The 15,724-nt window shown below is 32.7% G+C and overlaps 1 protein-coding gene across 1 annotated transcript in view; it reads right to left on the bottom strand.

The window, feature by feature from the left end:
• Nucleotides 1-12,351, bottom strand: part of LOC126976491 (ubiquitin conjugation factor E4 A) — a 37,990-nt gene extending 25,639 nt beyond the window's left edge. Inside the window, exons 1-6 of the mRNA XM_050824848.1 lie at nucleotides 11,502-12,351; nucleotides 8,681-8,812; nucleotides 7,199-7,362; nucleotides 5,973-6,152; nucleotides 4,680-4,832; nucleotides 2,272-2,440 (exon numbers count right to left, since the gene is read on the bottom strand). Of these exons, the coding sequence (XP_050680805.1) occupies nucleotides 2,272-2,440; nucleotides 4,680-4,832; nucleotides 5,973-6,152; nucleotides 7,199-7,362; nucleotides 8,681-8,812; nucleotides 11,502-12,129 (1,426 nt within the window). The 5' untranslated portion in view covers nucleotides 12,130-12,351. The remainder of the gene's footprint in view (nucleotides 1-2,271; nucleotides 2,441-4,679; nucleotides 4,833-5,972; nucleotides 6,153-7,198; nucleotides 7,363-8,680; nucleotides 8,813-11,501) is intronic.
• Nucleotides 12,352-15,724: the final 3,373 nt, after the last annotated feature.

Below are 15,724 nucleotides of genomic sequence, written 5' to 3'. Positions count from 1 at the left end.
TTCCATCAATCATGAGTGCTTAGTTGGTAACACGGCTTTAATTAATGTATATAATTATAATGTATTTATGTATCTGTTAATTATTACTAAAGTTAATTATTATTAAGTTTCACTTCAATCAAGCGAAAAGATTACACGCACACTTTTCTTATAAGTATCGTTGTCAAGTATAGATGTCACTTCTGGCGTACCTCAGGGCTCCATACTTGGACCTCTCCTGTTTATTATTTATATTAATGACATAAAGCAGTATTTTGATAATTGTAAATTTTTACTATATGCTGATGATCTAAAAATATTCAAGTCAATTACAAACCTCAACGATTGTGAGTTAATCCAACAGGACCTAAATAGATTATCTGATTATTGCAGAAAGAATAAATTAACATTAAGCCTACATAAATGTAATTCTATCAACTTTTCAAAAAAAAAATGCATTATTAATTATAATTATTCTCTTTCTAATGTTACGTTGAGTAAAGTTTTATCTGCTAGGGACCTAGGAGTCATCTTGGATAATAAATTACACTTAAATCTTCATATTGACAAAATTGTTAACACTGCTTTCAAAATGTATGGATTTATCATGAGAACATCCATTGACTTTAAGAAGCCCTATACTTTTTTACATTTATATAAATCCCTTGTACGTTCCCAATTGGAATATGCCGTTCCTATTTGGCACCCTTTTTATAAAAAGTATTACGAAATGATAGAAAATGTCCAACGTAAATTCTTAAGATCCATGAGTTACAGATGCTATGACAATTACAATATGTCGTACGCAGATTTGATAGATAAGTATAAACTACTATCCCTTCAATCAAGGCGCAAACTTCTTCAATGTATGTTTCTGCACGGCATTATACATAGCAAATTTGATTGTACAGAATTGACCAACAAATTAAATTATGTTATTCCTAGAACAGCCCATATCCGGGGACTGTGTAATCGTAAACTTTTTGCAACAGGTAAATTTCGTACTAATGCAGGAATAAGATCACCTCTGCATCAATTAGTTGACAATTACAACAAAGAATTCATTAGTGTTGACATTTTCCATTTATCCGAGAGCCAGTTCAAGTGCCAAATTAAAAAAAAATACTGGATAATATTTGATTTATTTACATACATTCTTTTAAATACCTACTAAACATCATAAGTACTTTAGGTTAATATCATTGTATATATAGTCATAATTTAGTGTAGATTTGTGTAGATAATTATTTCTTATGTTTTCCTTTTTGTGTTTATTAATTGTTTGATTTTTATAAATTTAATTTACTCCAACTAGCCATAATATTAAGAACATTGTTTATTTCTCTTTAGTTTCAATTAGTATTGTATAAACATTTATTTTTGTACCTAACATTGAATACCTCTAAGTTTTTCATAGTAAGATGTGGATAGCGTATCTGACTACAATTTTATTAGACTTAATTGTTATTTCTTTATGTATCTACTTTGTAAGTTGTAGTTGTTTGCTTTTCCTAATAAAAAAAAAAAAAAAAAAAAAGTATCCATATCGTATCATGGTGGAAACATCGCACAAGAAAGTTCGTTCCAGTTTGATGATACTTGGCAAAAAGTTCCTAGAAACCGGTTAACTCTACACATCCGGAAGGCGAGGATGATCCTAGTTGGTGGCATATCCTGCGAAGGTAGAATTCTGCGGGAATCTTATGAACACTCCCCATGTCTCTACACAATACCAATTAATCAAATCAATAATTCACAGTGCACAGCATACCCGACAACTCGAGAAGCTTGCGGTCAAATACTTCCAGCTTATATTAAACTAGACCGCAGATGAGAGCAATAGGTACTTAATATATGGGCAGACCTTTGTATTTTGTTAGAAAGTTAGCCGGCTTGAAGAATTGCCTTGCTTATATAACACACATTTTGTTTTAGCTTCGACAACAATATCAAAAAAGTGTGTGTGTACTTATGTATGCACGCAAGAAGTTATACTTCTTTGGCCTAACAAAGCAAAAATCCTTAAAATTATTTATTCCTCATGGTATTCTACATTTGTAGAAAGAACAATATTGTAAGAATCTTGCAACAATGGCTTTGATAATTAATTATTAAATAACAAATACGGCTGTATGGGCTTGAACCCTTTGCCTATCCTTATAATGGACGGAACCAAAAAAATGTTAGGAACCAACTTCACCCTGTTACTTTTGTGTTACAGCGACGCACGCGCATCTTAAATTTCACTCTCATCTCTCGGGCCTAAAGAAGTAAAATTTCGAAAATTCTTACCTAAGTCGATGCACTTTTGTGTCATAAAAAAGCACTCAGTTACAAAACTATATGATTCAGCGGTGGGTCGCTTAACTGTCTGTCCATCTTCAGTTTCCCTTGCTGGCAACAGACATGTTTCACTGTGAAGAAAGTCTAAATGTACCGACTTCGCTGCACATTCTTCTGGCTGGAATATTTCAAAAGTCAATTAAAATAAATAAAATTTAAAGGATTAAACATGTGTAATTATAATATAATGAATTAAATTATAACTATTTATTCATCCCATCATTAACGTTTTTTTTTAAATATATATTTTGACCCATAGGGACCTATAGTTGATTAATAAGATTTATGAGAGAGACATTTTTTTAATAGAGTTTTGAATTTTTTTAGAGATAAGGTGATGATGCTAAGCAGGATACTGTGTTGTTGTTGCATTATTGTAATTACCACCGCTGTTACCACATTAATCAATAGAGTCAGGCCACTTTTGTCATGTTTATTTATTTAGCAGGCGTTGTTCTGTATATAATAAATAAAATAATGTTTTTTTTTTTATGAATTTGTCGATAATATATCATAACATCAAAAATTACTTCGTAAAATATGCAACCTGCTGTCGTAATGAAATTGTTTCACAGCAGAACTGTCAAACCGTGCGTCAATAAATTCTCTCATAGAAATTATGTATCGACACATCAAAGGAAAAACAAATTTGTTGTTTTTATTGAATTTAGCAGCATTTTCCTATTTATTCACCTTTTAAACCTTCTCTGGACTTCCACAAATAATTCAAGACCAAAATTAGCCAAATCGGTCCAGCCGTTCTCGAGTTTTAGCGAGACTAACGAACAGCAATTTATTTATATATATATAGATAGATTTGGGCAACTAATAAATTACACTCTTTAAATGCTTAAACTTAAAATATAATAATAATATGGATAAGAGTTAACTCACTCATAAGCTACCACAGCATTCATAATTTTTACTATGTTTATAAGATAGTAATTTTAACAATTTAAAAACTAAAATCTATAAATATATATAATTTAAAATAAAAATTAAATATGAAAACAAGGTTTCTAAGTCGTGTGTAAATTAAGTATTTTCTTTTTTATTAGCAAGCGGAATGATTAAATCAATGTTCTGCGATATCCTACAGATCCTAGAAATAGATGCGTTTTGACCCAGATTAGTCCTTGACTGTGGTACTACAAACAACGAATAGGCATTTTTTCTTATTAATTTTGGAGGAACGTTAGTTATTACATAATATATTTTAATTTTGTTACTTTTATTTTATTATATATTTAGTTAGGTTAGATTAAGATTTTTTTAATTTTAATTAAAAACACTTATTTTTTGTTTCCCTAACTATAAGTCTCAATTGATAGTCTGCAATACCTGAAAAATACTTTTGAATATTTTTTTGGTTTTCTATGGTTTAAGTTGATTCATGTTTTAACTCACTTTATATTTATAAAGCAATGAAGCGACATCAGCATGTGGTGTTTACCTTTGAATGATTTTTCATACCCTGTGCATGTAATGTAAATAGTTTAAGAAATATTAATTATGTAAAATCGCTGGTAGACCCAATAGACAAATAAATCAATAGAGCGAGCATCCTTTAGCTTTAAGGGTAAATGTATACACTTCTATAATAAAGTCCCAGCCACTGTTCAGGCATTATCTATAAATAAATTTAAATGTTTTATTAAAAAATGGCTCTGTCGTAATTCCTATAACTCCACTGCTGAATATCTAAATGATCGGACAGCCTGGGACTAGATTGTGATTATTTTATAGCGATAGAAATGATTGTACAATATTGTATATTTTTATTGAAAAGAGCGCAAAAAAAGAATGCTGGCAGAGTTTCTTGCGCCGCTTCTCTCTCAGAGCGGTTCTAAAGGAATCAATTTTGAGAAAATAAATGACTTTTATGCCTTTTTTATCCTATGTAAATTAGTTTGCCGCTGGCATATGGCGAACCGCTAGATCACTTGGCGTTGCGTAGAGACGTCGCTTCATTGTGTGTCTTCTACCGCATTTATAATGGGGGTGTTCCTCCATCCTTGGGGAGAGTTTGACCTGATTCCTTAAACCGAATACTACCTTTAAACGACAAGCCACAAATTAGGATATCATCGGCACCATGTATGTGTGACGTTACTCAACAGTGCGGTTTTCAAGGAATTATCTTCGACGCTGTCGAATGAGCTTCCTCGTGTGGTGTTTCGAGGACTAATGGGTACCTTAAAGAAACACGTACTCCTTTATAAAAGGCCGGCAACGCCCCTGTGATTCTTCTTGGGTTGCTAAGAGAATGTGGGCGTTGTTAATTACTTAATATCAGGTGCTCGTGCGTTAGTTTGTCCTCCTATTCCATAAAAAAAAATATGAACATGTTTACTTACAGGTACAGCACCATATGTGGGATCAATTTTCAAGGACTTTGGATCACCCGCTTTGGAGCAAAATGGCTGGCAGAGTTGTAACAAAATCGAACCCAAATTCAACATAAATCCATCAGAGACACACTGCAGTGATGCAGCGCTTATTTCTCCACCCTGTAAATTATCAATATTACTTAAATACATTGATCTGTTATTAATGGAATAGAAGGGCAAACCAGCATGTCCAGATGCTGTGATCCATCACATCCATCCACTTGAGAAGAGCAAGATGTTCACCTAATGGTAAATACAGCCTCCTACTAAAATACAGTGCCAGCAGAGAATTCTTGAAAAGCACATAATTCTGAACCAGCGCAATCACGTTCGTCACATTCAGAAATAAGTCGTATTAAAAGTTGAAATGACTGCTGCTCCCTTTAAATCAAAACTTGCAGAGAAAATGGTGTTACTGTGGTATCCTTTTGATACTGAGCTTCCAACTGGTGATAATATATATATTATAAGATTTTCACCTATGTACTTATCATGATATCGCCGGAACTATCAAGCCTGGAGATCTGAAATTTGGTAGGTATATTTCTTTCGTCGTGTAGAGGTCAGCTAAGAACTGATTTAACAATTTTATTTCTCTGTGGTAAAATATATTTATAATTTATACATACCATAATGTATAACATAATCAAATGTAGAAATATATATTATAATATTATTATACATTTTGGCAGGGAGCTTGACAAGGGAGTGGAACTAAAGTGTCCATTGTAGGTGTTATGTCTAGTCTCGCTTAAACAAGAATCTATTTATCATAGGTATGACAGACAGCCCCAAATGCAGATGATGCATGGAGGCAGAAGAAATTCCACATCATGTGCATATAGAATGCAGGAGTGTGACCAAACAACAGGCATAAATCCTCCAATTTCCAGCATTATTTCCTGATGCCAGTAGCAATATGAAAAATCTGTTAGACATCTGGGACAGTGTGGGCTGGAGTAAGAAAACGAAAAGACATACACAATGGCCCAATCAAGAGGCGAAGTACGTATGTAGCCAAGTACAACTAACTATCTGAATCTTAAGTTAGACACTTCATATTCTTAGAGATACATTAGAATGTAATATGCATTTTAACTTAGTTCCTCAACACATACCTGAGAAAAAGGGTAAACATGTAAACAACACAGTGATCTTATAAGGATTCTAAGCAGATCATGGAATCCTAAAAATTAATTCATAAACAATCATGACTGAATATGGTTATGATTAGCATGCAAAATAAAATTAAAAAAATACCTGAACATTCCACAGCTTTCCTCTGGCAACATTTGCTTTGAGACACTTTCCAATCCATTTCAATAGCCGTTCCTTCATTTGAGGTCCACTTTTGAGTAGTGTCAAGAAGATCTTGTGTAAGCCGTCAATGAGATGTGACGTTGAATTCTTAATTGAGGTGTCTATTACTGATACAGTAGACTGGAAAACAACATAATTATATTATCTATACATATAAATCAATTTAGTGTCTGTTTGCAATGTGAAAATAATGTTAATTTAAATTAAAGTCACAGTAACCAAACAATATATCGTTCCAGCGTATCTCAGAATGAATTAGTTCATAGCATAACATGAGTGATGAACTATAGGGAGTGATTTGATTAACTTGTATTATTATATACAAATACTTGATGCGCAAAAAAATTGCAATTGTAGGTATTGTAAACAAAATTATATATTTTTTTCAAAATAGGATTTTTATTCAATATTGAATGTCAAAATCTACTTATTTTAAAATATAATATGCATCAGAATGGGTGTGAGAAACTCAGTGGTTCTAATTAGAGAATTAATATAAATAGGATGTGCATTACAGACAAGCCTAGGGTTCACCTGGTCATAAAAGACACAATGCCAGATACAAAAATAGCAGTTCAAAGGGTGAAGACCCAAATTAACTCTGTTGGTGTTTAAATTTTAGGCAATATAAGCCTCAATTGCATTACAAATAAAAAAATATTGATAACATTTCGAATATACAGGGTGGCCGAGAAGTTTATGTCCAAAGCTAAAATTTGAAAGCCTCATGGTGATGAGTATCCGAATCACCCCTATGTATGTACTACGATTTTGCGTAGTTTAGGAGATAATAATTTTTTTCCCCTTTTATCCGCTTTTTTCACCTAATTGTGGTATAGGACTTTTTTCTAATTTTTTTGAACACTTTTAGTTAATTTTATTGTTGATAATTATTAACTACAGTTGCAATAACCACATAAGAAACTATGAATAGTTTAGACAATGCGGAACTAGTTTAGAATCAAGTGGTAAGTTCAAGATAACTGCTCCAGCTAAATTCATGAAAATGTTCAAGGTATCAAAAAAAATGTCCCAGCCTATGCTTCTTACTATTTTTAAAAACTTCCCAGAACATTGGCCAATAAAATTAGAAAAATTCAAATTTTAGCTTTGGACATTAACTTCTCGGCCACCTGTATAAAGAATATATTTATATATCACTTTACCTCATCCTCAGGGTTGTCATAAAATTCATATGGTGATGTAGGATTTCTGGGCAAAACAGATAATGATATAAGAGCTCCGAGAACTGTATCTTGATACTGTCTTCCAATCTTTTCATTTTTTGGCTCACAAGCCGACATTAGAATTGGCGCTAAATATTGATTACCTGAGAAGTTACATACATTTGTGTTAGAGTAGTTTATTAATATTTTACACACCAACAAATCTAACCTATTCACTACAAACTAACAAAAAAAATATGTATTACAACTTGTGTCTGTATATATCTTAATTGGAGTACAAAATCAACAAAGCACAATGCTTAATTATTGCTGTCATGATAAGATCCTCATTTGATAATAATAATCTGTACTACTAGAATTAATCTGTATTTTTAGTACTAAAATGAGTGGAAATATGGACGTAATTCCTGAAAAACATTCGAAGCCACAATCATGTTGAAATTGAGTTAAGAACACAAAACTGGTCACATAATTTATATTAACAGACTGACAAAAAATGTCAGCCCTACTGTCACTCTGAAATGACATCATGACTTAGTAGCCCAACCCACATGTATGGAACACACTAATATTTATTAATCATTAAACACGAATTCCTTAAAATGTGATGTTTGTAGCTTGGAATGTTTTTCAGGAATAACGTGCATATGATCTTTATTGTCTGACACAAATTTTACTATTATTACACTACTATGTACTACAATTATTTTCTAATAATACATATATTATCTATAGTGTAGCTATCTCATATTATAGCTTATAATGTGCATATGGCTAGATAGAGCTATCAAAATCGATGACACCTAGTGTACTGTGGTAACAGATGGAATTGGTAAAGCAGTTTGAAATACCAGTGGGAGGCTCCTTTGCACCGGATTACGGCTAGATTATGGGTACCACTACGGCGCCTATTTCTGCCGTGAAGCAGTAATGTGTAGAGGGCGCCGTAGCTATTGAAATTACTAGGCAAATAAGACTTGATATCTTATGTCTCAAGGTGATGAGCGCAGTTGCAGTGCCACTATGAATTTTTGGGTGTTTCAATAATCTTGAGTGGTACTGCATTGTAATGGGCAGGGCGCATCAATTACTGAACGTACAGCTCGTCTCATTCCTTATTTTCATTAAAAAAAAAGAGTTTAACCCTGATGAATAGCTAAATTTTATAATGGTAGCTTTGAAGCCCACAAAGACTCGATTATGGGTACCCTTTTCTGGTATGACACAGTAATGTGTAAGCATTTTAATGTTTTGGTCTGAAGGGCTCCAAAGCGAGTGAAATTAATGGACAAATGAGACTTATCAGCTTATGTCTGAAGGTGACAAGCACAATTATAGTGCCTCTGAGAATTTTTCGGTTTTTCAAGAATCATAAGCCATCAGATGAACATACTACTTGTCTAAAAGATTTAAGATTTCTGCATAAGCTTGTAATAATAGAAATCGAAATAATATACTTACTAGCGAAAATTAGTATGGCTGGTAAAACATAAATCGGGAGATTTATTATGTTAGCCTTATTAACATCTGTGTGTATCCTTACCAATACAGGTAGCATTGTCTCTTTTAACTGATTTTGTGCATCAGGATCTCCTGTAATGTTATACAAAGGAATGATGTAGAATTACTGAACAAAAGGCTGTCAAAGCATGTGAATTAACTAATGGGTGCTCTTTGCCCAAACTCTCTCCAAATAAATCAAAAAAGTGTTGCCGGCTATTAAAGTAACTGTATATGCTTTTTTTTAAGATGCCCACATCTTTATTTTATTTATTTACACAGCTTTACTAGTTTCAGACCATTCTGAGGTCCTCCATCTGGGTGAGTGGTGAATGGTCTGAGATTAGTCTGTGCCCACACCGATAAACCATGAGTAAATCCATGTTAATTAATAAAGTTATAATGTTTCACTAAAGTTTTAATAATAATTTGAATACCCACATCTAATCACCTTAAAGGTGCTCTATTCTTGGACCCTTGCTCTTCACTATTTTTATCAATGACATATCTCAGTGCTTTTCACATTGTCATTATTTACTTTACGCTGATGATTTAAAGCTGTACAAAACAGTTACTTGTCCATCTGACGCTGTCCGTATTCAGGAGGATCTTAACAGACTTGATGCATACTGCACACGTAATAAACTATACTTGGCATACAAAAAGTGTAAACATATCATGTTCACCAGAAATAAAAATATTATTACGACTCATTTTCAGCTCGGCAATCAACAGCTGACTTCAGTTTCTACCATCAAAGATCTGGGTATTCATTTAGACCGCACACTAACCCTCGGCACCCATATAGACCATATTCTAAATAGCTCTCTTCGCATGCTAGGCTTTATTACACGTGTGTCCAAGCAATTTAAGGACAAGTGTACTTACACATATCTTTATAAGTCCCTCGTGCGACCCCAACTAGAATATGCAAGCCCAATATGGAATCCTTTTTACTCGATCCACGAAAAAAGAGTCGAGACTGTTCAAAAAAAGTTCTTACGCACATTAAATTATCGTGTAAAAGGAAATCGAGCCTACTATAATGATTTGTTGCGTGAATACAACTTTCTTCAGCTATGTCAGCGCCGCACTATAACAGACTGTGTAACTTTAAAGAAAATATGTACTGGTGAGCTGACATCTTCTGAGCTCCTCAGTCTCGTAGGCTTTCACGTCCCAGCCACGCATCTACATTTATATTTTGTATCTCTTTCCTATATTGTTCAGTTCTTGTGATGTCTTTGTTATGTTTCCTTGTAATAATAAATAAATACACCACACAAGAAAGTTCATTTCATAGTTTACGTAGTTAAGTTTTAAGCAGTACACAGTAGAAAACAGCATTGTGGAGAAGGTGGAATCATCAGCGATTAGGAGTAACAGCTCTTGGAGACACTTCCATGATAAATAAGGGTAGATGATGACTACAAAGGGCTCAGAATTAAAATCAAGGCATGTGACTGTCATTCTAAGAAGAGACTCTTGCCCACCTGTGAAAGTGGGAAACAAAGAACTGCCACAGAAATATAGAGTGAAGTACCTCAGAGACCAATTAGACAGGCAAGATGCATGTGGAAAAAACACATCAGAGTAAAGATGAAAATAAAATACCTCAGGTACCACTGGTTAATCAAACAAAATTGTAAGCTTGTAGTGGATAAATAAACTGCTGATATATAGACAAACTTTAAACCATTGTGGGCACATGGCATATAATATTGGGGAACTTCAAATCAAATTCAAAACTTCAAGAAATATTACAAATACACTTTGGTTTGCTACTAATGCTGAAATACATGAACTCCTCGACATTACCACATTCAAGGATAAAATAAGGCATCAAAGAGATACAAAAATAGAGTGTCTTGCCACGCCAATATTTTAGTAACAGCCCTTATAAACACCAGCTACAGGAAAGTGTGATGGGACATAAAATAACTAGTAATAATTAAATAACTAGTAGTAATTTCACCTACACCATGTTGACATGTGGCAATTTAAAAACATGCAAGTAGTTAGAAATTTCATCTCACACACTGCCACTAACGGCCATTCCCAATATACTATCTACAGATAGAGATAAATTACTACCTTCTACTGTCAGTAATTAGCTGTCAATAATCTGAAGCTGTCCCAATATACCCGATAAGTCATTCTTATTGCCTTATATTGGGACGCGTGAATTGCAATTTCCATACAAACTTCTATCACTGGTAAGCTATATGTCATCCAACTGACAGACAGTGTGTACGGATAAGGTGAGTTACCATCGATAAGTTTATTGGGACAGAAAAGTCAACAATTGTTACGATTTTAATCTCAAGTAAGCAATAGACTGAATATTGAGAATGGCCGTTAGTGGAATCAATAACCGGCTGCAGTTTTCCAAAACTAATGTAACTTATGGACCTTCAAGCATACTACCTACTAACTTAAAGGATTGCAATGCATCTCTTCACCCCTGGTATTGCTGATGTCCTTGGGTGGTTGCCTATCCATCCTATTTCCATCATCCAAGGGCATTTGCCCTGTTTTAATTTAAAAAAGTATTATATTTATTTCTGATACATGAAAGTAAGCATGAGCTATGAGCACACATGTCCCATTCAAAGTTACTTTGTGTGAAGATTACATTTCTAATTTGATTCATTGTTTTCTTTAAAACAATTATTTTATGATCTACAGAATAAACCATTTAGTGTTCTATTGATCATGATTTAAAGACAAGTTAATAAGAAAACAATTATTATCTACAAATAATTTAAGATCAATAACTTACCATCCATCATGAATGCTCCCACTAAATCATTAAAAAAGGTATGGCTATTTTTATCAACATCTTGTAAAAGTTTAACTAATTGTATAGAAAAGTCTTGCCCCTCAAATAGTGCTGGTTGCTTAAGTGCTGTCACAGCATTCCTAAAGACGAGCCCTTTCATAGTCTTAACAGCTTCTTTAACATATTCATCATTTTTATTCTCATAGGTCTGAAGATTTTGCAACGAATTAAATAAGTATGGAAATACTTTATTTTGAACAATATGTTCTTTGAATCCCCTACTTGATTTTGGTATTACACTTTGTTCAACATTTTGTAGAAGCAATCTTTCAAATAAGGCTTGTTCTAATGCCTCTAAATCTATTAGTACATTGGGTTTCATAGCCTGAGCTAATTCTTCTAGGTAAACCAGCTGCTTGTTGGAATTTTCTGCCACAGCATTTGGATTGATAGAAAAGTGAAAAACATCCTCAACCATATTATTTAAAGAATAAATTTGTTCGTTTTCTTTACTGTCTTTCATTGTTAACGGATTTTGTCTTAGCTCCGATGAATGCTCTCCATTTGTACTGGTAGTTACTTCAGTCGCCCCTAACAAACCAGCAAAAGGATTGTTTGATTCAGACATTTTCACCCTGGTTATTTACTTGTTTTCATATATAAATACATATTCATTATAGCAGTCTTGATTTGATATATTTATCCACAGAAGCTAACAACAATTGATTGAATCACATTATCAAAATATCAACTTTTAACTTTAATTTTCACTGATGACTGAAATACACGAGCATTCAATAAATAATATCTATTTTCTTATATCAACCAACTATCAACATCTCGTAGTTTTATCTATAAATTTTAAATGTCATTGTTTGTGACTATCTTGCAAAGAATTTACTTTGTCAGTTGTCAATTATTTAGAATGCTGGCAACTTCCGTTATACGTTACACAAAATAAAAATGTACTGTTTAGACAAGTGCATACAGCTCGCTCAATCTATAAACTGTAGAACATCTTCGCGATATATATGCAACACAAGTGGGAAAAGGTGGTACGTTGGAACGCTGAGTTATTAAAATCATATTACCAAAATAGTTTTGACGCAATCTGCATATTTATTAATTAAAAATTATTTTCAATTATGTAAGTTAAATACCAAGTTAAATTTTAAATGTCACTGTAAAAATGTAAAATTTTATAGTAAATTTTTAATAAACAGGTATTAAAATATCACAGAAGGTAAGGTATGCCTTTTAGATTTGATAGAGCTGGGATATCGACATACCTACACGCGTCTCGCGACATCTTCATTAATGCCCGTTAGTAGGGAAGATGTTCTAAATAAAGAAAATCAAATGTTAATAGAAATTTACTCGGGGCATCGCACTCCAAGTATTTTGCTCGAGGCTCAAGTGAGATAATCACAGTCAAACGAAGTGTAAAAGTTTTATATTAGATTGTAAAAAAATGTTGCAATAAAAATATATTTCGAATTAAATACATTTGATTACTTAAGGATATGAATATTACTTATGTGAAGCGCAAAAATTACAATTGAAAATGAACCTTACCTTTACTTATAATAATTACCGACCCTAGAACAAGCATTGAAATAATTTTAATTTTTTTTGCTACTCAACAAGTTGTATCATATCGATAAAATTTTATAGTTCTTACTATAAACTATTTAAAGACTGATAATACATTTTTCATGAATAACCCATAGTTAAAGAGAGCTCTGAAAAATAGAATGACTTTATATATTATTTCTCCCTGCCTATACTGCCATACTTGTTTATGGAAGAGGAGGACAAACAAGCGTATGGGTAACCCGATGTTAAGTAATCACCACCGCCCCCACTCTTTGGCAACAATAGAGGAATCACATGGTTTGTGCCGGCCTTTAAACCTACCTGTACACCTTGTACGCACTTCTTAGGTACCCATGTCGTTTCCGTCCTGGAAACTCCGTAAAAGGAAGCTCATTCCATAGTTTGGTTGTACGTGGATGAAAGTTCCTTGAAAACTGCCGAAAATTGTGGTTGACAGTTATCTCTATTTAGAGCAATTCTGCAACACTAACACAAAGTGACATACAAATCACGAGTGTAAGCCGTAGCTTGCCACGCACACTAAAGTAATAAACTTATAAATAATTTAAGCTCTAACCGTTAATGATATTTGAGTCAATACTATCGTGAGAAATTATAATAATGGATTATTAATCTGATAAAAAAAACTTGATGGATATCATGAGAATGTTTTGCTCACTATTTGGATTCTTTTGGGGAAATATGGGTAACACAATCTCACTTGCATAGCTTCAATTTTCAAAAAGCTCTTGTATAAAAAACACGAAAAAGGTTGGCAAATTAGAAATAAATTACTAGACTATTATCTAATAATAAAATTATTAGATAATAGTTTATACTTAATCTATACTAAAAAGAAAAATAGGAAAGATTTGATGGTTTGTTTGTTTGTTTGCATTGCATAGGATGGATATCGTAACAATGTTAAGACTTCGTTCCATCAAATAAATTTAAATTTTTAATGAAAAGACCGATTCCATAAAATTGTACAGACTGTGGAGACACAAGAATCGATGATGTTTTCCATCTTTTGATGGAATGTGTACGGAACGTTTCAGAGCGGCCGAGGCTCCTTAAAAATAATTACAATGTGGGTATGTGTAATAGCTTACTAATGGAGTGGCCATTATCAAGGGCCGCGCGGTCGCTCGTTAAGATGTGTTATTAATGTGTTTTCAATTTTTTGGTTATATTGGCTCTCTGTTTTTTTATATATTGTGTGAAGTAATTAAGGTTTTTTTTGTAAGCTACGGGGGTGATATAGTCATTATTGACTAAATCCCAAAAAAATAATAAAATAAAAAACAGGAAAAAGTTTGGCAAATTAGAAATAAATTACTAGATTATTATCTAATAATAAAATTATTAGATAATAGTCTATACTTTATCTATACTAAAAAGAAAAATTGGAAAGATTTGATGGTTTGTTTTTTTATTTGCATTGCATAGGCTACGAAACTACTGAACCGATTTGAAAAAATCTTTCACTGGTGGGAAGGGATCCTTAATAAAACTTCAATAATATAACCCAAGGTGTGACAAAATTGGCTAAAATATTCTTCACATCGCGCTAGTTGCGAAAAGTATTGATGATAGAACAAAATAATGTACTTCGACTTTGAAGAACACATTACTATTTACAAAAAGTGTTGCGACAGCATAATATTATGTCATAAGTGTTCCTTTATGTTGAAAATTTAATTGCAATGTCGCTTCTACGTGCTCAGTCTATACGCGGATGAATACGAGATATCATCCTAAATACTCTTTATTAATATGTCTGCCACAGCAATGTTAATAGTTAATTAATAAATAGCTGAGGCGTATCAACATCGTGTTGGTATTAATTAGGTATTCTAGTTACCTACAGTTACCTACTAGTAACGAAGTAGAAGTAAGGATACAATTAGGCGTACAGCAGGAACAAAAATCCAATCGTTGTAGCCAAGTCATCGTATTTAAAGCAGAAATTTACTAAAGCTATTCAAATAGCCAATTTTAATAAATCCAAAGAAAAACATGATACCACAGCAGCAGTTTATTCAGAGAAAAATTATTAAAAATCAAATCATAATATATACACTCATTACTCACGAGAGTTATTGGTAAAGTATAACAGCGCCATCTATTGATATAAATATAAATAATGAAGTTTGATATAAGGAAAAACGCTCATTATAATTTAAAATATATTGTCATAATATTGAATCCTGTATAATATTATCGAGACCGACCATAACAACTGGTTTATTTCTACACTAAGTCAAAGAACATCGAGAATTCTCTATGAAAAGCACGAGGAATTATTACTCTATTAGTCTATGGCACAGAACACTTTTACGTCTATGGCTTAGCTTATGGATTTCATACTTCTTTAGATTGGCTGCACTGGTTATAGTAACATTTACTTTTTAGTGCAACTTATGATAAGATAGGTTTATTGTAGGAAATAAATAAATAACTTAAAATTAACTAATTTTATAGTGAACCCGTAATGCTTAAAATAAGTATTTAAGTCGTAAACGTTCAGATTTTGGAGGTGTGTTGTGTGGTAGAACTGTTTCCGTTTTGGACTGTAGCGCTGCCACAATGTGGTGATAAAATCCATAACTAAAATTCCACAACGC

Source organism: Leptidea sinapis, chromosome 41, assembly GCF_905404315.1.
Source record: "Leptidea sinapis chromosome 41, ilLepSina1.1, whole genome shotgun sequence".
Taxonomy (NCBI): Eukaryota; Metazoa; Arthropoda; class Insecta; order Lepidoptera; family Pieridae; genus Leptidea; species Leptidea sinapis.
This window is presented reverse-complemented; position numbering and strand designations above follow the sequence as displayed.